Here is a 22,518-nt window from a genome sequence, read left to right as displayed (position 1 = left end):
CAGCTGGTTCCTGTTCCGCATGCACACATTAGCCAGGTCGATGCGAGAGCTGCCAGAACTTAGTGCGATGGACGAGTGCAGAGACCGCAAGCATTCCCAGAAGCAGCGTTGTGCGGTTCTGTGAGCCGCATCGGTGGACAGGCATCGGCAGATCATCATGCACGCAGCTGTGTATTTCTCCAGAGGATACAGGGTGCTCCGTTTCAAAATGAGAATGCTGTATGCCACATCAACCCAGGAGGACCATAATCTGTCGAGGAGATGAACTTCTTCGCACACCAGGGACGGATACTCGAGCGCCGTCAAGATATCGTCGAGTCGAGTCGAGTCGGATGCAGAGCCTAGAGTCCAGAGTCCGATGCTCGGGTTTGTCGCCCACGGGGACATTGGTGCTCGTATCGATCTCGGGTCAAACCGTGCCCCACCACGAACTGCATTCGATCCTCTCGGGATTCCATCGTGACCCCGGTTGGCTCACGGCCAACGAAGCTTCGGAGAACGCAGAGTATGCGGTTGCCACTGATGACCGCGGGCTGTAGGCCGACGAACCCGATCGTGCGTCGATGCACACATCCGAGCAATCAGGCTCGGTCGTGCCGGCAGATGTATCCACGAGAAGAAGGGTGCTGCGGCGTGGCATTATTTCGAAGCCGGCCTGGTCGTTCAGCGAACCAAAGGATTCGCTGCGGATGCCGCTAGTGTAGAGCTTGGGTGAGAACGGACTTGTGGGAGAAGCCAGATCGCCTCCAGCCGAGACTGGGGCGCTGGGATGCAGACCCATCCGACTCGTCATCAGCGACCCGGAGGCACACCAGATGTCTGTGATCTGGAGGAAAATCGGGCTGCAGCCGTTCACCGACGGCGATGAAGCCAATGTGGTGGTGGTGGCGACGGGCTTTGATGTCAGGCGGTAGCCGATGGTGATGCCGTTGGCCGAAATCTCGGCTGGCCGATTGCTCGCATAGACCTTGCCGAGCGGCAGCCAGAAGAGCTTGGCCTGGACGGCAGGATCGATGACGGCGACGGAGCCCTCGTTGTGAGTGGGATAGTGCGTCAGGCAAGTCGAGGTGGCCGAGTTTCGACAGCGGTCCAGAGCAGTCCAGTCGACAGAGCCAACCCGGACGGCCAGGATGTTATCCGAGTGTGGTTCGATCGACAAACCCATGGGCTCGGGTGCGGCGATGGGCCGGAGATAGGTGACCCGTTGTCGGCGGTGTTGTTGAGGCCGGCGGGGCGAACTGGCTGGGCCGGCATCGTGGTCGTCAGGTTGAGAGACGGGGACGAACCGAACCATCTCCTCCAAGACGGGCTCGAATCTCCAGCGCTGGCGGCGATCGTCCCATCCCTTGAACACGCACTGGATTCTCTTGATGGGCGAGCCGAGGTTCGAGAGCAGGCCCTCGAGCAGGCTCTGGCCGTGCGGCGAGGCGAGCTTTTGGGACGAATAGGAGTCGGACTGGCCAAGGCGGGCAACCAGCGAGGCGGTCGAAGGATGGAGCAGCTCGATCTGAGAGCGCTTCAGTTTGGCAGAGAGGAAGAGCAAAGCCAGTCGGCGAATACGTCGGCAGCTGGCCAGCAGCGGGAGGAAGTGCGGCGGCAGCGGCAGAAACCCAAAGATGTAGAGCCACAGATCATTTGGGAGATCGTGACTGTGGCTGTGGCTGTGGTTGTGGTGGTTGTGGTGGTGCTGCGAGACGACAGAATCCTGGGACAACATCGATGGCGACTGGGACGGGGGGTGGTGCAGCAGCGCGCAGACGATGACGGCGGTGGAGGGGATCGGACGATGGGGTGATGAGGTGATGGGGTGATGGGGTGATGGGGTGATGGGGTGATGGGGTGATGGGGTGATGGGGTGATGAAGCGTTGGTTGTCAGGATGCGACGCTATTTCGGGTCATGTGCGCAGCAGGTTGGAGGGGTCATGCGACAAACCAGACTCACTCGACAGTTGCTCGGGCGGATGATGCGGTGGGCTGTCCGCGTTGTGCTGGGGGGGGGCCAGTGGGAGTGGGTGGGCAAAGGGAAGTGACCAGTGTCAGCCATCAGCGCTGGTTGTCGGCGCTGGTTATGGTCGGAAACAGACAGCGAAAGCAAAGTGTGCAAGTTGCCAACGATAACTACCACGGATGGCGGTGGCCAATGTTCTCTGGCCAGACTGGCGTCACTGGGCCGGACGGGAAGCCAGGTTCGCATCTCCAGGCGGGCTGCATGTGATTGCGGGCCGATTGCCACTGGCTGACTGGATTTGTCGCATGTGCAGCCGGGTGACCACCAGGATGTGGAGTGGTTTCAGAGCATCCACCCGAGCGGACATTGACTTGCCTGTCCCGCCAGACAGGCAGAACGATGGACAGGGTGGCGGATAGATTGGATCGGCCAATGGCGATATCGCCTGTCTGCACATACACCCAGACACCGGGAGAGCCACCAAGGGGCCACCGTGTCGGGCGTGTCTGTCCGGGAGCCTTGTCCGAAAGGAGAGGGGTCCGTCCGGCTGTCATTTGAGTGGTGCTCGGCGCTGGTTGGTGTGCGCAAAGGACAATGGATCAGGCTGCGTCAGGCACGGGAAGTGGTGGCCCGCGGACATGGATCGCCGGTGGACACTGTGCGAGTGTGGCCAGTCTCTGTCGGCCACAGCAAGTCGGGAGCACAGGCAGGAGGACAGCAGAAGGCGGGCAGGCAAGCAGCGCTGGGCGGAACGGTGTCTGAGCCGGCCGAATCTCTCTGACCGATATCCCCCCGGCCGGACACCCCGACTGGACCACTGCACACCCCGGAAATGGCCACCCGAAGCAAAGGCACTGCCAAGCACAAGGCCCGGCTCGCCTTGAAGCCAAAGCGGAAAGAGATCGTGTGCTCATTACGTATATTCGGTGTCGCATGGGTGCGAGGGGGGCGGGGAGGGGCAGAGGAAAAGCGGAAAGATATGACGAAAGCGGAAGGAGGGGGGGGCAGGCAGGAGAGGCCCGGGACCGAATGAGCAGCGGACCCGAGCCAACGCGGAAGTGGGTCGGGGGATTGGATCGGATTGGATCGGATTGGAATGGAATGGATCGGATTGGAGTGGATTCGACGATCGAGAGAGATGGTTATTATTAGGTGATATGGGTGGAGTGCAGTGTAGATGCAACAATACAGAAATTAGAAGCCAAAATGAAAGCAGATAGAGCGAATAGAGAGCAACAAGAGCGAATAGAGAGCAACAAGAGCAAAATACAAATGACGATCATGGCAGAGCAGATGAGGGACGCAAGCGCGGGACGACTGCCGTTCAGCAGTGCCAGCGATAAGAAGTGCAAGCATGAACACGAAGGAAAAGCAGAGTTTGACGACGACAACAAGAACGAGATTGAACAGGAGGAACGCAACGCAGTGCAGAGCAGATTGGGTTCGTGCCATGGCAGTACGTGAGGGGGGGGGTAAAGTGTTGTACTGGCCAGAGACGATGGCCAGCGTGCAAATGTGCATGAGAATAAAGAGTACAAACGGCAGGGGAGCCGGGAGGGGAAAATCACAATCACAGACGGACTTCGCGAGGCCCAGGCATATTGTTGTTCAGCGAGCTGGTTCGCAAACGGCTGACCATGACAGGACGGTTGCCGCTCTTGGGGCCCGTCACTTGCTTGATGAGGACGCTGACCCAGTGCATGAACGAGCTGTTGTTCGGGGCAATGAGCTCCCACTGGCGCTTGCCGAGCTTGGCCACAAAGGCATCCTTCTTGCCCTGCAGAGGCAGCAGCTCCAGAATCGAGATCACGGGAATGACATCGATCAGGACCGGGTCGCTCTCAGACTTGAGGATGTACAGGGTCGAGCCCCGCAGGAGACAGAATCGCGAGCGGAAGTGGCTGGAGGTATCCGAGCGGACTTCCAGAGGGCCGCGGGCGGCGTACTCGCCGCTAATGTCGATGACCTCGCCGTCTTCTTGGCCAAGGTGGAGGGTCTCCTGGAAGTTGCGAAGGAAGGTGGAGAACTTTTCGGCGACAGGCCTGGAGCCGAGCAGCAACGAGACAAGAGAAAGATATCAGTACCAGTTCGGCGGAAGTGTCAAAAGAACGCAACCGCAGTGGCGGGGAATGGCGCCCGATTACTTACGACGACTTTGACGGGATCACAGGCTCGTGGTGCTGGAGGAGGCTTGTCTCGGGTGTGAATGGGCGGATGGTTTCGGGAGACCAGATGGGGGCAGCCGAGATCTGGGGCGCCTGCGACGGGGTAGCAGTGGAGGGGGTTGAGCAGCGGCTTGAGGATGATGTGCCGAAGACGCTGCTTTCCTCGGGCAGGCCGATGATGCTGGAAGGAGCCGAGGTGGTGGTAGCCGAGCAAGCACTGCTGACAACAGAGGCAGCGGACGAGGCGACGGAGCGCGCCGGGTTGTTGCTTTGGCCCAGCAGCGAGTAGATGAAGTCGAATTCTGCACTCAGGCAAGATTCCTGCGGAGCAACACGTGGGAATGCCGGGGGATTAGTTGATCTGGCGGAGTGGAGCAAGCACGACAAAGATGGCGGGGTGGCTGGCACAGCATTGGAGGAGGCAGGAGGAATGACTAATCGCTGGACGAAGGATGACATGACGGAGAGATGACATGGCAGAGACCCAGACTGCGGAGACGCCGAGTAAAGTGGTCGTGGGGGTTGGGTTGGGCCAGGCAGGCCCACCATGGCAGTGGCCAAAACAAGCACGGCGTTGTTGGACAGAGAGAACGGAAGCATCATCATCGAGACTCACATCACGGGGGACGCTGGCAGAGTACAGGGCGCTCGAGCTTGCCGAAGGCAGGGCACTGGAGGGAGGAGACTGGGCAGAGCACGGCGTATCGGGGCTGAGAGGCTGCTTGGTGACCAGGTCGTCCTCCTCGGCCGCGAGCTCGCGAAGGTACTGTTCCCAGGCGGCCTGCTCGATTGCCTTGGAGATGCTGCTGCGGCTGGTGGGAGAAGGCGGCGGGGAGTTTGATGGGCTGGTGCCTGTGGACTTGACAGAGTTCAGGTAGCTGAGATAGGCAGAGTAGTGGGTCGACGACATGGCGGCTGGAGAAGCTTGGGCAGCGGTGCAGTTGTAAGATGGAGCGAGCGACGAGATGCGCGAGAGCAGCGGGATATGGAAGTTGGAGACAAAGTTGAAGACAAAGACTGCTGGACGGGGGTATGCGCGGCAGACAAGAGCGCTGATGGTCGATGCACACCAGAGACGAGAGCAAGACGGACTTGCAGGCCAACCGGGGGGGGGAAGCAGACCGGGGTTTATATCGCAGGTTCGCGGGGCTGGGCTCGCCATGCCAGCAGCCAACACCCGAAAAAAAGCGCTCACCCACCCAGGAGCACAACAAGAGCCCCATCGGGCCCTGTCCGCGACTGGGTCGGTCCGCGTCGGCAGCACGGGCTTGTTGCGCGCGAGCACGGCCTTGCGTCATGCACGGGCGGGATGTCTCGCTGCTGATTGGGCAGCGGGGGCCGGCCCGTGATTGGACAGCGCACCGAGGCAGACACGGACATGCCGATGTCGGGCGAGTGGATTGCGTTATTTTGGATGGACCGACCAGTCCCGGACGAGGACAGGATTGCATCACCCGCGCCGGCGTGGGTTACCTGGGCCTCGTCGATGCTGATACTCGCGGATGTAATGCGCCATCGATAGTGCGCGGGGTACCGGAGAGCAGTGCCGTTGCAGCATCGGCTTTTGCAGCATCGGCTTTGCGGTATCGGCTTTGCAGGACCAATCTTCTTGGACTGCTGCAGCACCGGATACACCCGCCAAAGTCCATCGGCCGGATGTGCTCGTCTCGCTGTGGCTGTTTCGCAGCGCAGTGGCCGGTCGGTGGCGAATGACCCCCACACTCCCCGCGCTTATCAATTTGATTGAAGGGGTCGCAGCATCCACCCAAAACGGGACTGGCACCCGCCTCTCCCTGCAGCAAGGCTGCTCCTCCCTGCATCCGTGCCTCCACCAGAGCAACAACACGAGCCGGGGACCAAGAGAGGGGAATGTCCCGACACCAAGGCGGGCCACCACTGGCCACCACTGGCCACCACTGGCCACCACTGGCCACCACTGGCCAGCAGCTGCCACTCTCCATCCCTCCCCCGACAGCCGCGATGGCATTGCTCTCGGACGCCTCCCCGGCTGCCCTGTGAAAGTTGCTTCCGTCGGGCAGGTGGCCACCCGCACGAGAGGAGGCGAGCTATGCCCGTGCTGCCTTGGACGGAACTGGGCCTGGCCACGCCTGGTCGCCGCGTTTCGCACTATCGTCGTCGTCGCCCTGGTGCGAGACCTGGCCACTCCTCGCCAGCAGTTGGATGGACCAAGGCGCCGGCCAAGAAAGATGCCCTTGCTTGTGGCCTTGCCTGTGGCCCGGCCAATGCCCATGCGCGACCGGACCCACGTTTTTTCTGGCCAACGAAGGCGGGAGCCGACGAGCCAGCTGCCTGCCCATTGGGCGGATTGGCCACATTGCCCAGCCATCGCGAACAGGATGTGGGCTGAATTCGGTATCGCGGCGCTGCGGGGCGACTGGAAAGTCTTTCAAAGGCGGGTGGGCTGGCGCTATCTGCCAGAATGCACGGCCGGAGCCGGATTGCGGGCTGCTGAGATATCCGGGGCTGCCAAGGTTGCATGTGGGTGCCAAAGGCGAGTCGGTGCAGTGGCCCCATCGACGAGCTCTTTGCGACGGAGGTGGAGCATCCGCCATGTTGATGGACCTGCCGGCATGGCAGCCGGCCAGCTGAAAGCAACGTCCCCATCCGCGCATCTGCCAGTCCCATCTGCCCGTCCCTCTGCACAACCACATGGACCCATCCTCTCACCCGCATCTCGCCGGCCCAGACATGGCCAGCCCAGACATGACCGGCCCAGCCCAGCACAGAGTCGCAAAGGCCGCCATCTCGTTCACGGGCGGAAAGGACAGCGTCCTCGCCCTTCATCTCGTCCATGCACATCCCGAGCAGCACGACAGCGCCGCGGCTCTCAGTGTTGTCGGCCTGGTGACCTTCTCCCCCGCCGAATCGACCAAGCCGTTCCTATCGCACCCGATCCCATTCATCCAGCTGCAAGCCGACTCCTTGGCCCTCCCCCACTCGGTCTCGCTGATCTCGGACCCGTTCCTGGAATCGTACTCGGAGCAGATCAGGGCCCTCAACACCCGGCTCTCGATCGAGCACCTCGTCACCGGCGATATCGAAGATGTCTGCAACGGATTCATGGTGAGCCAGCGACCAAGCAGAGCCACGAACTGCGCTGCGACTGCTGTAATCACATCGCGGCAGTGTTAGATCAGATTGCCCCCTCTGACCAAAGCCCCCGTCGTCATTGGTTTCGCAGACCCGGGCCGTCGAGCCCACGCCGGTCAAGCTCGTTACTCCGCTGTGGCAACGGCCCCGATCGGCCCTCATCCAGCAATTCCGAGACTTTGATATGCGCATCCTCGTCACCTGTGCCAACCTCCGGTTGATGCGCGAGCCCTTGGCCCGCCGTCTGGTCGGCGCCGTGCTCACCGACGATCTGTGGGACGAACTGCTCCGCGAAGAAGGCGTGGATGCCTGTGGCGAGGGTGGTGAGTACCATACCATGGTCTTGGATGCGACGCTCTTCCGCAAGCGCCTGGAGATTGCCGATGGTGAGCAGTGTGTGTCGGATTGCGGGAACTATCTGTACTTCCAACCGGGAACCATCACTGCCGTCGAGAAGACTTAGTAGCAAGCAATATATCGGACAGACGCCCTCGGGATTATATGGCATGTCGTGGATCCACCAGGCGGTCGAGCGAGGCGACATTGCTCATGCGAACGAGACACGGACCTCGACGACATGCTCATGGGTGTGGCTCCAGCCGGGACAGCACCTTGGACACGTGGGATGGCGCGTGTGGCGTGGGCGGTTCGAGCCGCGATCAGCATGTGGCGTTTTCTCGCCTATTTGTTCGGGCGATCCTTCGGCCGTCATCTTTCTCCACAACTCCACAACTCCACAACCTGTCCTCGCCGCCGTCGCCTCTTGCTGCGTCGCTTCCCAGAGGGCCGCTGCATCCCGCAGCAACAGGTAACACTAGAAACCGAGCACACCGTGCGTTCCAGACCCACAGCTGGTCATCCTGCCAACACTCCTGCCAGCACTCTTTGCTAGCCGCATTCGGCCAGCAAACGGCGGCACGGCAGTGTCGGCCTCCACACGCTCGTTGGTTCTCTGGCTGCCGGAAATCCCCCTTGAGGGGTACCCCTTGGTTCTGTGCTATGGCTACGACCTCTGAGCAAAAACAATCCAACCATCATCTCCACGCTTACTCAAACATGCGGCGCCTCGCTTTGCCCCTCGCGGGTTTGAGGCGCCCAGTTCCACTTTGAGGACGAGCACTAGTTGTTGATGTGACAGATTTCACTCCCTCTTTCCCCTCCCTCCTCTGGGGCAATGTGCAAACCTTGAGCTGAAACGAGCAAAGGCAAGAGAGGTCTCGGCGGGGAGTGGCCAGAGATGGCGCCGGTTCAGGGATGGGATGGATGGCCAGAGAGAGGCAGAGGCGAACCCTGCGGATATCCGATCCGACGATTCATCGGCTCCAACAACCTCGCCGTGTCGATCCTGTGCGGCTCCGAGGCTGGTCTTGGGTGGATGGAGTTGAGATGAGTTTCGAGATGATTGTGTGGGCGCATGGTTGCCTCGACCTATCGCTCTCGGGACTGATGCGCCAGCAGTCACCACCACACCGAGAGACCCACCATCAGATATCCACCGCATTCAGATACACCATCACAGATACACCATCACAGATACACCATCACAGATATGTCATCACGCCGAGTCTGCTCAGGCGCCTGCCCCATGTCCATGCGCGACCGCGGCTGCGCCGTGTTCTGCTTGGTTCTCGCTCCCTCCCCTGGCTGCGATCACATCCCCATCGTCCTCCACGCCGCTTTCATCCTCCCGCATCGCTCGATCGCATCCCCGGCGCAATGGACTACCCTGGCCCTCCCCCGGGACTGTCCGCGGCCTCTATCGGCCATGAGGCTAACGGCTCCCTCAAGCATATGACCCACACGACTCAACTTGCCGAAGACATTGTCAACGTCAGGGACCAAGCCAAGTCAATCGGTATCCATTCTCCTGCGCAAACACCCCCCCGCCTGGCTGTTGGGCATTTCTCGTCCACTATTTCCCTGCATTTCTCGTCCACTATTTCCCTGCATTTCTCGTCCAGTATTTCCCTGCATTTCTCGTCCAGTGTTCCCCTGCATCAATCCTTTGCTCATCTCGCAGTCCCGCCCCCTTCCATCCTCTCCCTTTTTGCTCACACACGTGCATCCACAGAAGCAGGGCCATCTCTGCTATCGCCAACGTCGCCATGACTAACAGCCCATGCCTCCTTGCCGTTCGGTCGCCAGGTCGGGTTTTGTTCAAGTTGGAGAAGCCCAAGGCCATCATGATCGTGGCCAAGGCAACTGAGCCGCGTATCGTCGAATTCACTCGAAACCTCACGACATTTCTGATCGATACGCCGCGACAATGTTCCTCGACGGGGCTCACCCTGTAGGTCCAACCCATACGCCATCGCGGCGTGTGCCTGCCCTGGGCATGAGCTTGGGACGTCGATTTGGCATGTGAAGTCGAGGCATCTGGTTCCCTCCCGTCCCGCCCAGGGCGGCAGAGGACGTCTGTTGCCGGCTCGTGTCCAGCTTGGAATCGGGAGCCCAGTATGCTGCATCCCGGTCGACTCACAGTTCTCTCTGCCGACCCTCCATCGCAGATACGTGGACCAGCAGCTTCGCAACCATCCCTCCTTTGACTACGACGACCTGATTCGCCGATATCCCCACTACGAGTCCAAGTTGTACTTTTGGACGCCCGAGTTCTGCGCCTCTCCCAAGACCCACGAGATCATCGACGTCATCATCACTCTCGGCGGCGACGGAACGGTTCTGTATGCCTCGTGGCTCTTCCAGCACAGCCAGGTTCCGCCGGTGATCCCCTTCCATCTCGGCAGCCTAGGATTCCTCACAAACTTCCACATCTCAAACATCAAGGGGGTGCTCGAGCGCATGATTGGCGCCTCCGGTGACGGCGTGCGGGTCAATATGAGGATGCGACTGACATGCACGCTCTGGCGAGCCAAGGGCCGATCAAAGTACACCAATACCCTGCAGTTCCGTGACTACGGCCAAGCGCCGCCGAGGATGGACGGACAAGACTCGGATGTCGTCGTGACGCTCGAGCCTGCCTTGGATGATCCGGAAACAAGTGTGCCGGCGCGGCTGTCCAAGAGCAGTGCCTACACCTCCAGCTCGCCGTCGCTCTTTCCCGAGACCTGCAAGACCAAGCCCGAGCTGTTTCTCGGCACCCAACTCAAAGAAAAATGCCCCATCCGGCCTCCGCCGGGGGGTGACTCGACTCCAGCTCTGACCCGAGTTCGCGCTCAGGGCCATGCTCTGCATCCAGCCCAAGCTCCAACCCGGGATCGCCCGCCTGTCTTGGACTCGGCGGGCCTATCCGATACCGCTGCCCAAGGATCGACAGCCCTAGCGCCGGCTCTGCTCTCTAATGCTCGGCTTACTGACTCGAGTCTCTCTGTGGGCTCCGCCGACGGCCCGGGTCGCAAGTACTCGGGTCGGCACCCTGTGTCGAGTGCCAAACCAGTCCCCACCGAGACCTTCCACATCCTCAACGACCTGGTCGTCGACCGAGGACCCAGCGCCTATATGAGTCAGCTCGAGCTCTACGTGGACGAACGACACTTGACGACAGTGCAAGCCGACGGACTCGTGATCTCGACGCCCACAGGCAGCACGGCCTATTCGGTGAGCATCGCCCTGGTTTGATGCGGCTGCAGGTCGGGAGTGAGCGATGCGGCAAGTAGTGCGGCAAGTGGTGCGGCAAGTGGTGCGGCAAGTGATGTGGCAAGTGATGCGGCAAGTGATGTGGCAAGCAGCCATGCCCTGGCTTCTAACAACTGCCATTCCATGCTCCTCTGCCAGCTGAGCGCCGGTGGATCGTTGGTTCACCCAGAAGTGCCGTCGATTTTGGTTTCACCCATCTGTCCGCACACACTATCGTTCCGGCCGATGCTCCTGCCCGACAGCATCGATCTCAAAATCCAGGTCCCTCAAGACTCTCGGAACACGGCTTGGGCTTCCTTTGACGGCCGACATCGGATCGAGCTGCGCCAGGGCGACTTTATCCGGGTGACGATGAGCCGGTGGCCGATGCCCACCATCTGCTCGGCGGACCAGACCACCGACTGGTTCGAGAGTCTGCGACGGTGTCTGCATTGGAACGAGCGTACGCGGCAGAAGCCCTTTGGCGACCCCAATGACGGCCCACCCATGCCTGATCTGTCGCCATAGCAATACAGGACTCGTAATGATGAACCGGGGCACTGGAGGCAGACGGATGGGGCCTGGGTCGATAGTGCGATACTGAGGATGATTAGCCCCTCGCCCTTGGTTTCAGGGTTGTGAATCAGACGGCCTGCGCTGGGAAAACGGGTCTTTGGCTTGGTGGTGCGCTTGGGGCCAGTGTCCCATCGGCTCTCCCCAGCCCTTGGCCGCCGTCTCGACCTCACCAAAGCAGGCACCAAACATCAAGCACCAAGCATACACCGGCATGGCCCTTCCCAGCGCCGAGTCGCTCGCCCCATACCGATTCGTCGTCGTTCCCGCAGCGGTTTTGGTCGTCTCGGCCTTGCTCCTGTTCACTCGCAGTAGCAGACGCCGCCGCCGCCGCTCGCAGCCTTACCCTCCGTCGCCCGCATCGCTGCCCATCATTGGCCATGCCCATCTCCTCATGAGTGCCGAGAGTCCATACGTAGGGCTCACGGAGATAGGCGAGCAGCTGCAAGGGGACATCTTCAGGATCGTTCTTGGAGCGACGACGAACGTTGTAGTCAGCGATCCCTTGTGGGTGCAGAAGGCCTTTCTGGGCGAGGGTCTCAACTACGCATGTCGACCAGAGGACCAGGTATGTTGGCCACGGCAGTCGGGGAGAAGATGAGACAGCTGCACATGAGTGGATGTGCCGTGCTGCATTTGAGCGAGAGGTTGGTGCGCTTTGACGGCCGTGCTATTTGACTCCTGGCCGGCCGTTTGTGTGGGATGCGACTGCAGCCGCAGTATCTAACCAACCGCATATCCAGACACTCGATATCTTCCCAGAGTCCTTGATCTTTTCAAAGTTTGGTGGGTTGTGTGCATTGACGACAGCGGCGCTGGCGCATCGGGCAGATCGGTCGTTGCTCCCCCCCCCCGGATGCCTGACATATCTACATCGGTGGCTTCCTCATGTCCCGGTGATAATAGGACCTCGAGTCATCAGAACCAGAAAGATGCTGCACAACTTCGTCAGCGCCCCCGTTGCCCTCAAGGCTCTCGAAGACAGCATCATACGGCAAGAACGCCTGGAGACGCTTCGGGCGCTCCTGAGCTGGCCCTCTTCACAGCAGGTTCGGCAATTCGGTGGCCTCTCGACACCCCTGGTAGCAGCGGCCGCCTGCTGGCCCTTTGACTGCAGCTGAAATGGCCCATTCCAATGCCTCATTGCAATGCCTCGTTCCGATGCTCTCGTCTCTCTTCCATGCGATACGAATCTTAAATGCGCCAGTGCATCGCCAAGGAGCTCATGACCCGGTGTACGCTGAATGTGATTGCACAACTGACTCTGGGCCGCCGATGGGACGATCCTAGCGACCCAGAGCTGCTGCGGCTCCGCAATCTCCTCGACAGCGACTACAAGACATTTGCCGAGTTCAATCTGGCCAATATGTATCCGATGCTCAAGCCGCTTCCCCTCCAGGCCAAGCGCAACTTGCAGAAGCTGCGACAAAAGGCCATTCCGATCTTCAGCGATCTCATTGGCAAAGTTCGCCAGCAGAGAGCCGAGGGCAATGCAGCGGCAGAGGAAAGCTTTGTGGGATCGCTCTTGAAGATACAGGAAGCAGGCGGGGACGACAGCATGACTGACACCGAGATGGTGATGCTCCTCTCGGACATGCTCACAGCTGGCTCGGATACTACCGCCATCACGCTGACCTGCCTCATCGGAGCCGTCATCTGCGACCCCGAGGTAATGAGTGCGGTTTGTCGTGCCATGGACCCATGTCTCCTTCGGATCGGTCGAAATGGGCGATCCAGCGCAATGTGCCGGTGGCTAACGCTGTGCCGGGCCGGCCTTGCGGATTGCACTGGTCATTAGATCCAAAGGAAGGCCCAAGAGGAGCTCGACGCTGTCCTCGGGAACTCACGACTGCCGTCCATGGAGGACTTGCCGAACCTGCCATATCTGAACGCACTGGTGTTGGAGGTGAGATGCTCTGATCCACACGATGACATGGCTGGCTGGGAGTGAGTGCTCTGGAAATACCCTGGCGGTGTCCTCGGTTTGCATCAGCTTCCCGGGGTTGTCCATGATGCCGACCGCTGAAACTGACCCTCTCACATCTCTTCCCACACAGACACTGCGCAAATACCCTGTGATCCCGCTTGTTGCCAGAAGATCAGCCAAAGACACCGAGATTGCTGGTTATGCGATCGACGAAGGAGTAAGTTGCCATTGATCATCATCCATTTGCTCATCTGGACGCGTCCTTTGTGATGGTGTCGGGATACTGTTGCGCTCGGACCATACTAATCGACAAGGGAATGTCTCCTGGTCCTGGTGCCGATTTCGATTTCGATTTCGATTTCGATTTCGATTTCGATTTCGATTTCGATTTCGATTTCGATTTCGATTTCGCGCACGCTCTCACCATGACCGCAATTCGACTCAGGATGTCGTCATTGCCAACATCTGGTCCATCCACCACAACCCCAAGCTCTGGACGAGCCCCAACACCTATGATCCATCTCGCTTCCTGCATTCGGATGAGTCGTCGCGGATCAACCAGCCGTCCAATATGTTTGCTTTTGGTGAAGGCCGCAGGGTGTGTCCTGGAATGAAGCTCGCAAAGCAGGAGGTATTCCTGGTCGCTGGGGCGTTGCTCCAGTGCTTTGAATTTTCTTCTGGAAGGGAAGATGGCGCACTGCCAGATCTGAAGTTGCATTTTGGCATTTCATGCTGCCCAAGTCCGTTTCCGATCGCCTTCAAGCTCCGGCCCGACAGAGAGCACCTGATCCGGGAAGAATGAGCAGCGGCACTGCATGGATCATGGACGGTTGGCGTGCCCGGCCGTGTTGAGAGCCACCGGCAATCGATCGAGATAACACAATCGATCGAGATAATACAATCGGTCGAGACGAGCTCAGTAACGCAGGGTGTGATACAGAGTATTCGAGGGGGGGGGATTGGTGGCCGGACGACCGCAGTGCTGAACAGGTTGAGCTAGGGTCGTCAGCGCATCCACTCAAAGTTGGGCCAGACCTTGCAAAGGACTTTGCCGGTGAGCAGCCCCATCGGAACTGGGCCGTAGCACCTCGAGTCGGTCGAGTTGGTAAAGTTGTCACCCTGGAGCCAGACATGGCCCTGGGGGACCTGGATGTACTCGCGGTAAGGATGCGTCGGATCAACACAGACAATGTCGCCGGGCTGGGAGATGCCAACGGCCACGATCGGATCATGACAGACGAAAGATATCACGGTTAGTGGCGAACCAATGCGAAAGATACAGGGAGGGAAGGAGGCAGATCTACACAGATGTTGTGGATGGGCGGAACGACCCATCAAAAGCATCGGGATCGGTCGATGAGCAAACGCCTTGCACAGCGACTAGGGAGAGTGTGTGCACTTACGAGGCCGAGGATCCGCTTGCACACGGCTCGCTTAGGGTCTAGCGGCGAAACGGCAACGACGACATCGCCAAACTTGTAGTCTCGCTTCAGCGACGATAGGAATTCGACAACGACCCAGTCGCCGACAAAGTTGAATGTGGGCAGCATGCTGGGGCCGATGCACTGGGATCACAGAAACAGGGACGCCAGCGGCTGGAAGCGTGAGCTGCGGGCAGGTTTGTCGTTGGCTTTGCCTATTCCGAGTCCACGAGGAGAGGGAATCCTGGGCCCAGCCAGTTGCAGTGGCGACGACAGCGGAATCGAGACGGGCTTACCATTGTGACGGTGCCGACATAGTTGCCAAAGAGGAGGGCGACAACGGCCCCGCGGACGGCGAAAGAGCTGAAGCGGTAAGCCGAGGCCAGACGCTCGGGCGAGAGGCGAGCCGAGAGCCGCGCGAACATGGCCGACAGGGTGGCCTGGTGGACATGGACATGGTGCAGGGGGACCGAGCAGGACCGGCGCTGAGGCAAGGGCCGGGCAGGCGGGGGCGGCGCAGGCATGTGGCGGAGTGGCTGCGCACAGTGATCGGCTGCGCAGTGGCGCCGGCTGCGCGCTGATCGGTGTGGCTTGGGCGCGCCAGGGGTATAAATACGGGGCCGTGCCCTGCTCCCTCCTCTTTTCCTCATACTTACCTGGGCGGAGGTCGCCGTGATCAAGAAGGCGGTGGCCTGGGTCGGGGCTCTCTCCATTGCACAACCGCGAGGGAGGCCCGGCTTTGCACATCCTTCGGGGTGTCGCAACGTCACAATTTTTTGATAGTGAGGTTGAGCGCACGTCGCCGCCTCGCCCCTAAAGAACACGATCAAAACGAAATGTGCGCGTGCGATAGATGTGGTTGAGAGCGACCTTTCGATATTGGGATGACGATTGAGCGACGATCCAAACGTCTTTTGGCCATCGAAGAGAGGGTGATGATTCTCCCTTCGTTCACACTGCGTTGTCATTGCGTCGTCTCGCTTGGCCTTGGTCTCTCTTGGTCTCTGAAGGGCTGCACACACCATCATCATCCCACTGCCGCTGTGGCGATCATTGCCGGCCAGATCCTTCGCTCGGCAAAGTGTATTTGTCAACGCTGCCAACAGAGAATAGACACGGATGAGACCAGTTGGGATTGGGGACGGGACGGCCGTTGTCCACACAGACAGACTCTATTGCACCGTCGGCTGAGTGTGGGTGGCCCGAAGGGAGAGAGGAGTGAAACGAAAGGCTTTTTATCGCTTTGACGAGCATGTTGTCTAGGCAGTTGGGCATCTGCTCTGCGGGTGGCAGGGTGCGATTGCAGCAATCGGGGAGAACATTCGCCTCGTTCTGGTCTGGTCTTCACAGATTGAGATTGCTGGGGCCAGCGCCCATGCGGATGCGATCGTCAGCCGCCGCCCGGGATGATGAGGACGAGGCCGAGGCCGAGGCTGAGGATGCGGCGGCTGCGTCGTTCGCGAGGCTCGTCAGATATGTGTTGACCAGCTGGGTCGAGATGGTCTGGGTGAGCTGCGGCAGCATCGAGCTGAGGTCAAAGCCCATAACCGAGCCTTGACCATCGCTGCCGCCCGCTCCCTCGGTGACAATCTCATCGTCAACGTCGTCGTTTGCCGAGGCTCGCTGCTTGCCCTTGCCCTTGCGATCGGGCTTGCTGTTCAATGAGGCCTTGCGTCGCTGCTGAATCCAGTCGTACCAGGAATGGCCAAACTTCCACACCCAGTCCAGAATCGGCTCGCCGTCGGATCGTCGCATATCCATGATCTTGGTGACGATCAGAGCCGCCGCGAATCCTTTGACCAGAGGCTTGATGCCGGAGAATCCCCCCATGGCGCACAACAGGATCGGCAGGTAGATCGGCTTGATGGGCAGAACGCCAAACAAGAGGATGTTCTGGTCCTGCTCCGTGAATGCCCAAATCCATCGCATCGAGTACTCGAGTTGGGGGAACAGCGCAACCGGGAAGATGATCACGGGCGTGCGGCCATCGAACCTGCAACGACACAAGCTTTAGCCATTCGTCCCAGCGTCCATCTGCGGTGCCATCGAGGCATTGGTCCGATTCGCCTGAACCCACTGCCTGCTCGGCAGCTCGACAAACAAGCTCGAATGCATAGGCGACCGGATTCTCCACCTGCCCACCGCGGCTGCTCAGCACAGGCCCTGCTCTATTCCTCACCTTGGTTGTCGGTAGAGTATGCACTCGATGCCAACGATGACCGCCGCCGACGCCAGCTGCACATGCAGGAAGCGGTTATCCAGAATCAGCCACTGAAATAGCCCCTTTCGCTTGCCGCTGCGAGCCTTTCGCTGCAGGCCCTCGGTCCGGACGACGCCGTTTTCATCAACGACGTCGCCCGCCCCGTTGAAGCGCTTCTCCAAGGCGGCGCCCCAATAGACCATGCCTGCAGACTTGTTGACGACGTCCATGATGGAGTGGCCCGTGATCAGGAACGAGGTCGCCACTCGGTAGGTCTGCCAGTGCGGGGCAAAGGCAAAGTACGGATGGAAGCCCAGCGTCCGATACGGCAGAATGTGGAACAAGTCCAGGACCGACAGCACCGAGCCTGTCGCGATCTGGAAGGTGGTTATCGGCGAGGTGTGCGCAAAGTTGAGGGCCTGCGTCTTGATGGTGGTGCCGGACGACGGGTCGCTGAGCGACAGAAACGGGTTGCCGCCTTTCAGCGGCAGGGCCTGGCGAGACGGCCCGTGGCTCCACAACGGATCGTCGCAGGCAACCAGCAGGCCGACCCGAGACGAGGACAGGGAGGCCATTGTGTCTGCCTTGCGCTTGGGGCAGGCGGGGTTGGGGGTTGAGATGGGGGCAGAGATGGACGGCCAAGAGGCGTGCGGTTTTCTTGGCGTGCAGCTGGTTTTGAGCCCATCCACGAACGCCGGGAATCGCTGATCGTGCTGGGTGTAACCTGCTGCTGCTGCTGCCACCGGGCCAGGGCCTAAATAGAATCATCGATGTATTTCATATCTGGATCGCATCGGGCCGTGGGGAGGTCAAGGCCAACGGGCCAGCCTATCGACATTGCCCTGCGTTCTATTTGGACCCATGCCCAGATCAGCAATAGGCAGAGGCGCTCCAGTCACCGCCGGCCTGCATTTGCTCATTGGGCGAACTTGACGTTGTCTTCGATCCCGAAGGACTGTGTGTTTTGTCCGGGCTTGTTGAACTTGGAGCCGCCGAATCCACAAAACCGACTGAGACCGGGGATCTGGAGTCGCCCACGAACTCGGCGATCCTTGCGGTATTGTCACAGCGACTACGGCGACGATCCTAGCCCTGGTTGGCTTGGCGCTCGTATCGTCGCAGGGCTTTGACCCGCTCGCGCACGATGGCTTCAAAGTCGAGATCCAGGAGGCTCAGTGCATTCCATCGACCGAGGGTTCGTGCCAGTGCATCGCTTTGCTCGTCGTTCGACAGGATATCGAGTCCGCTTGGGCCGACGCTCTGCTTTAGCGCAAACGACTCGCGGTCATACGACGAAGCCATCGTCTGGATCCAGTCGGCCATCTCCACCAGGCTGATCTGCAGTGGACCGGCCGCCGAGTCTTCGGGCCCCAAGAGCGGGGTCGACGATCGAATCCGGTCCAGTGCGCCCTGCTTGAGCCTGTTCATTTCTCGAACGACCTGGCCGATCTCCTCGAGGTCGGCTTGCAACGTCTTGACAGACCTTTCGATCGCGGCCGTTTGCTTCAGTCCAAGCCGCTGGACCAGATCCGGGATCTGGGACAGTATCAATGGGGTATCGGCTCCGAATATTGGGTGGGCGGCGTTCCGGTGAGGATCGTTGAGTTCCGGGAGATACGACAGCGTCATCTGGCGCTGCTCCACGAGGTTCTGGATATTCTGGAGAACCGAGACCGAGTGCGAATGTGCCTGATGCCACTGGAGCGACAGCTTGTCGAAGCGATCATGCCACTGCAGGACCAGCGCCGACGCACTCATCTCCACTGGGTCAGAGAAAACAGAGCGGCAACTGCGGAGCGGGGTGTTGAGAGCGGTTGGGTGCTCTTGACGGCGACGATGCCGTGCAGATCGAGCGAGAAGTGCGGTCGCCTGTGGGTCCGTTCACACGAGTGTCTTGATTGTGGATGTGCTGGCCGCGCCGAGGATTGAGGCAGAAATCGAGGATGTGATGGATATGTGCATGTTCCCACGCATATCAAGCAATGGAAGCAGGGTATACTGTTTCATTTTGCAAACTCTGCAGACTCTCTGACCGCTTGGTCGGTACACTCGACCCTGCTTGCCTGCCGCCGACCCACAGGCCGATGTCGCCCCCACCCTCTTCCCATCTCCCGGGCTCGTGGGTGAATCGAGACAATCAAGACACCACCCTGAGCTCCTCCAAGTACTGCCGCGCCTTGTGGAAGGTCTTGTCGACCTTGGTTTTTTGGCCCCCTGCTCGCCAGATCGCTGCCTTGGAGGACTTCACACGGATGCCTGGCGCCGTTTCGGTAACGAGGTTAAAGGGCGTCGGCGAAGCCACCACCGGCATCTGGATCTTGAACCGACCCTTTTTGCGGCTGAGGTGCAGGCCATCGAGACTGTCGAGCACCTGCTGGGGAAGCACAGCCTGCGGAAGCTCATCCGGTCTCTCGGCAGAGGCTGCAGGACTCGGCACCGCCTTTAGATCTGATGCCACGAGTCCGACAGGCGAGATGCCAAAGAGTGTCGGTGGGGCCGTCGATGCTCTCGGTGCTTGGTGAGAAACGTCTTTCCACTCGTCGATCTCATCCGTGTGGTCGTTTGCAGGTGTCGACGAGCGCAAGGACACACTCACTCGCTTCGGGCGATGCTTGGTGGTCGGGGCCGATGCTGAAACATGCGACATTGCGACAGAGAATCCGCTGACAGCATCTGGAGCGTTGTCTGAGACCCGAATGGCGATCGGGGGCACGCTGGGAGGCGGTGGGCACTGTGGGAACGGATCCGGTGATAGTGGGGGCTGCAACGAAGACAGTGCGATTGGAACTGTCATGGGCCGAGCCGCAATGTTGGGTGGGGGTGATGGCGAAGTTGGAGGCGGCTGCCGGGCCGAGGTGCTTCTGGCCCGACGCTTCTGCGTGATGGGAGCCAGAGCATTGAGAAGGTACTGTCGTTTGTAGGACTCCAGTCCACGCTCCCTTTGATCCTCCAGCCGCTTTCGTTCGATCCGCTCGATCTTGTGGAGGATCTTTTCAAACTTCCATCGCCACCGCTCCGATGCGCGCTGCTCCTCGGCCAGAACATCCAGGCATTCGTAGAAGGCGCTGGTCATCTCGGTGAACTGATTGTGGATCACCCGGATGTACTCCTCCGTCGTGGTTGTCGCCAGGAGCTCCTGCGTTTGCTTGGCAATGACCAAAGCAAGATGGTGTGTCTGGTCCGAGGTGCTCTGGATGAGCTGCAGGAACCTTGTAGACCGATAGCCCGGGGCCTCTTGCTGGTATGGCGACCTCGAGACGCCGTGATAGGGGTTGCTGCAGATGGATGATGGAGGCGATGGCGGTGAGCGCATTGTGACAAGCGACCTCGATCAGGCCTCCAAGACCTTGGAACAGCGCTCTGCCGACGGCATCTACACACTCAATGGTCATGTTTGCACTGGCAGGGGAGCACCTCCCGCATTCCAACCGATGACGAGCTTCGGCAAGCTTGGCCGACCCGCTCCTGTCGGGCTTACCCCATCTGGCTTATATCCTTCGCCACTTGATGAACAAAGCCGACGCCCAGAGTCGTCGGGTGGTCGTACTGCTTCTTGGTCGAGATCATCCGGGCTGCCTCGACGAGCATCTCGCGGGTTATCTTTGTGGGCGTCTCGCCGTCATCTGCGCAAGAGTACCCGTGGTATTTGTGACGATAGCTCGATCAGTAAACCGGATATCGCCCTGAATCACCAGGCTCAGGCATACCTGTTCGCGCAAATGGATCTGGCACAGAGATCTCGGGCTCTGTGGAATCGGCCGCCTGTTTCTCTTTCTCGATCTTTTGCTGCAGTCTTGCGGTATGCTCCTGCTTCTGTGCCAGGGCTCGTTGCTTGAGCTCCAGCTCCAGCTCCTCCTTGGTGACGTCGAGCTCCAGCTCATCCAGGAGGCCCGAGAGTCCAGTTTCCTGGTCGTTGCCTTTGCCCTCGAGCGCTGCCGCCGATGGTGTCGACAGCCGGCCTGGTCGCCGCAGACCAAGCAGTCCGTTTGTGACGTCGCCCAGAACCGCACTGACTCCAACGGGGCCGTTCTTGCGCAGGTTCTCACATTCGCTGGCCAGCTGCTCCTTCTCCTTCGAGAGCTGGCCAACCTTGCCGGTGAGGTCCTCGATTGACTTTTTAAATCGGTCGATGCGACGGCCCAGCTCCGTGATGATGTGGTTCTGGGTCCGGATCTTGACCTGGAGGATCTTGAAATCGGCCGCCGTCGGGCTGCTGCCGTCGGTCGGCACAAAGTCGGTCTCGGGCGAGAGCGGCGTGTGCGAGGTCGGAAAGACTTCGAGCTTCTCCAGGACTCGGTCCAGCAGGTCAACTAGATCTAGCATCTCGAAGCTCGGCAGTGCCTCTGCCGATGCCCTCTGCGGGATGACGTTTCGCTCGGCCATGGCGCTGAGGGTACGCTGGACGACCTCCTTGACTGGAGGTTTGTTTTCGTCTTTGCGCTGGTCCGCCATGGACCGAAACGACGACTGGTCGGAATTCGATGGGAGTCGGCCGAATGCATTGTTGCGGGAGGGCCGTGAGATCACCGCAGGCGAAACAGGCCGCTCCTCCTTGGGCGGGGCTGGCTCTGTCGGCGACGGCGTCTCTTTCCTTTCCGCATAGGGAGTCATGGTCAGGAAGGTCTCCGTAGGCCGCCTCCGGTACCGCCCGGGAGCAGATGCCGGTGTGCCCAGGCGTGGGACGCCGCTGGGCTCCTCGACAATAGGCTCGTTGTCGGAGCGAATGTGCTCAAGATCTCCTGGGCCTTCGCTTTGCCGCCGGGCCGCTATCGAGGAGCGAGAGCCCTCCTTGGAGTCGTTCCGGTGGACGCCCCACTCGGAGCCTGACTCGCTGTCGTCGTCATCGAAATCGAGAATGTCCTTGACAGATTCGGCCATGGGAGAAATACGAGCCACACCTGAGTGATGCTAAGCAGGGCTTGAAAGAATGACACCGACAGGTGTGTGTGTGCTGCTATGTAATGTCGACGAGATGCTGTTGGCACTTGGAGATATATTCGTGGCCAAGGACAGGAAGGCTGCGCCGAAGGGATGTCAGGTTGCGACGCCTAACGCAGATACGGTTCTGTTTGTGCGCCATCGTAAGTACAATTGATCACTCCGAGTGCATGGTTGTGCATGGGTGTGTGTCGGCATGCATCGCTGTGCGTTGCGATGAGTGCCACTGTCTCGTTCGAAGCCATCACACATCGCACGGCGTTGCACTCACCGTGGGAACAGAGTGCGGGTGAGCGAGCAGAGCCGGGCGGCTGAGAAATGAGGGTTGTGCTCCGCTGGCCTTGATGTATGTGTGTGTTTGTGACGAGCGGCGCTGTTCGCTCCTGGGTTGCCCAAGACAATGCCGGTATTTGGTTTGTTTACGGACGGAGGGGGCTGGCCGGGTGGTTGCTATCGACTAGGGCTGGGTGGAGAGGGAGGGAAGGGATGGGGAGGTGGGAACGGCAATGACGAACTCGCCTCGCTGCAACGCCGGTGTGGATGTCATATCTGGGTGCCACAGCCGAATCAGCGAAGTTTCCTGTGTCCCGTGCTTGCTTGCGGCCCTGTCGACGGCTTCCAGAGAGAGACTCTGATTCACATGGCTGGCTTCCGGCAACGA

The 22,518-nt window shown here is 60.0% G+C and overlaps 9 protein-coding genes across 9 annotated transcripts; 3 read left to right on the top strand and 6 right to left on the bottom strand.

The window, feature by feature from the left end:
- Window positions 1-76: 76 nt before the first annotated feature.
- On the bottom strand, window positions 77-1,609 carry BJ171DRAFT_507405 (uncharacterized protein). The gene has a single exon (XM_053111215.1). The coding sequence runs from the start codon at window positions 1,292-1,294 to the stop codon at window positions 410-412; it is 885 nt and encodes a 294-aa protein (XP_052966104.1). The 5' UTR covers window positions 1,295-1,609; the 3' UTR covers window positions 77-409.
- A 1,558-nt stretch (window positions 1,610-3,167) lies between these two features.
- BJ171DRAFT_507403 (uncharacterized protein) lies at window positions 3,168-5,328 on the bottom strand. The gene is made up of 3 exons (XM_053111214.1): window positions 4,731-5,328; window positions 4,098-4,435; window positions 3,168-3,991 (listed from the first exon to the last, which is right to left on the bottom strand). Exons 1-3 carry the CDS (start codon window positions 5,022-5,024, stop codon window positions 3,520-3,522), a joined length of 1,104 nt encoding a protein of 367 aa, XP_052966103.1. The 5' UTR covers window positions 5,025-5,328; the 3' UTR covers window positions 3,168-3,519.
- Window positions 5,329-6,823: 1,495 nt separating this feature from the next.
- On the top strand, window positions 6,824-7,688 carry BJ171DRAFT_475362 (uncharacterized protein; the record flags this gene model as incomplete). The annotated part of the gene is made up of 2 exons (XM_053108778.1): window positions 6,824-7,198; window positions 7,317-7,688. 2 exons carry the CDS (start codon window positions 6,824-6,826, stop codon window positions 7,686-7,688), a joined length of 747 nt encoding a protein of 248 aa, XP_052966102.1.
- Window positions 7,689-9,186: 1,498 nt separating this feature from the next.
- Window positions 9,187-11,380, top strand: BJ171DRAFT_442864 (ATP-NAD kinase-like domain-containing protein). Its single transcript, XM_053108105.1, has 3 exons — window positions 9,187-9,515; window positions 9,733-10,780; window positions 10,958-11,380. The coding sequence occupies exons 1-3, from the start codon at window positions 9,331-9,333 to the stop codon at window positions 11,324-11,326; spliced, it is 1,602 nt and encodes a 533-aa protein (XP_052966101.1). The 5' UTR covers window positions 9,187-9,330; the 3' UTR covers window positions 11,327-11,380.
- A 119-nt stretch (window positions 11,381-11,499) lies between these two features.
- On the top strand, window positions 11,500-14,265 carry BJ171DRAFT_127411 (cytochrome P450). The gene is made up of 7 exons (XM_053105605.1): window positions 11,500-11,939; window positions 12,115-12,157; window positions 12,278-12,420; window positions 12,579-13,040; window positions 13,170-13,277; window positions 13,429-13,515; window positions 13,744-14,265. Exons 1-7 carry the CDS (start codon window positions 11,586-11,588, stop codon window positions 14,098-14,100), a joined length of 1,554 nt encoding a protein of 517 aa, XP_052966100.1. The 5' UTR covers window positions 11,500-11,585; the 3' UTR covers window positions 14,101-14,265.
- A 38-nt stretch (window positions 14,266-14,303) lies between these two features.
- On the bottom strand, window positions 14,304-14,848 carry BJ171DRAFT_558769 (peptidase S24/S26A/S26B/S26C; the record flags this gene model as incomplete). The annotated part of the gene is made up of 2 exons (XM_053113169.1): window positions 14,304-14,498; window positions 14,702-14,848. 2 exons carry the CDS (start codon window positions 14,846-14,848, stop codon window positions 14,304-14,306), a joined length of 342 nt encoding a protein of 113 aa, XP_052966099.1.
- A 913-nt stretch (window positions 14,849-15,761) lies between these two features.
- BJ171DRAFT_568485 (uncharacterized protein) lies at window positions 15,762-17,555 on the bottom strand. Its single transcript, XM_053113518.1, has 2 exons — window positions 16,899-17,555; window positions 15,762-16,712 (listed from the first exon to the last, which is right to left on the bottom strand). The coding sequence occupies exons 1-2, from the start codon at window positions 17,492-17,494 to the stop codon at window positions 16,064-16,066; spliced, it is 1,245 nt and encodes a 414-aa protein (XP_052966098.1). The 5' UTR covers window positions 17,495-17,555; the 3' UTR covers window positions 15,762-16,063.
- An 8-nt stretch (window positions 17,556-17,563) lies between these two features.
- Window positions 17,564-18,816, bottom strand: BJ171DRAFT_507395 (uncharacterized protein). The gene has a single exon (XM_053111213.1). The coding sequence runs from the start codon at window positions 18,675-18,677 to the stop codon at window positions 18,006-18,008; it is 672 nt and encodes a 223-aa protein (XP_052966097.1). The 5' UTR covers window positions 18,678-18,816; the 3' UTR covers window positions 17,564-18,005.
- A 60-nt stretch (window positions 18,817-18,876) lies between these two features.
- BJ171DRAFT_507394 (uncharacterized protein) lies at window positions 18,877-21,673 on the bottom strand. The gene is made up of 3 exons (XM_053111212.1): window positions 20,627-21,673; window positions 20,398-20,542; window positions 18,877-20,194 (listed from the first exon to the last, which is right to left on the bottom strand). Exons 1-3 carry the CDS (start codon window positions 21,528-21,530, stop codon window positions 19,057-19,059), a joined length of 2,187 nt encoding a protein of 728 aa, XP_052966096.1. The 5' UTR covers window positions 21,531-21,673; the 3' UTR covers window positions 18,877-19,056.
- Window positions 21,674-22,518: the final 845 nt, after the last annotated feature.

The sequence above is a fragment of the Polychytrium aggregatum genome (assembly GCF_025602895.1).
Source record: "Polychytrium aggregatum strain JEL109 chromosome Unknown BJ171scaffold_21, whole genome shotgun sequence".
NCBI lineage: Eukaryota > Fungi > Chytridiomycota > Chytridiomycetes > Polychytriales > Polychytrium > Polychytrium aggregatum.
The sequence above is the reverse complement of the archived record's forward strand: the minus strand, read 5'-3'. Positions and strand labels throughout refer to the sequence as shown.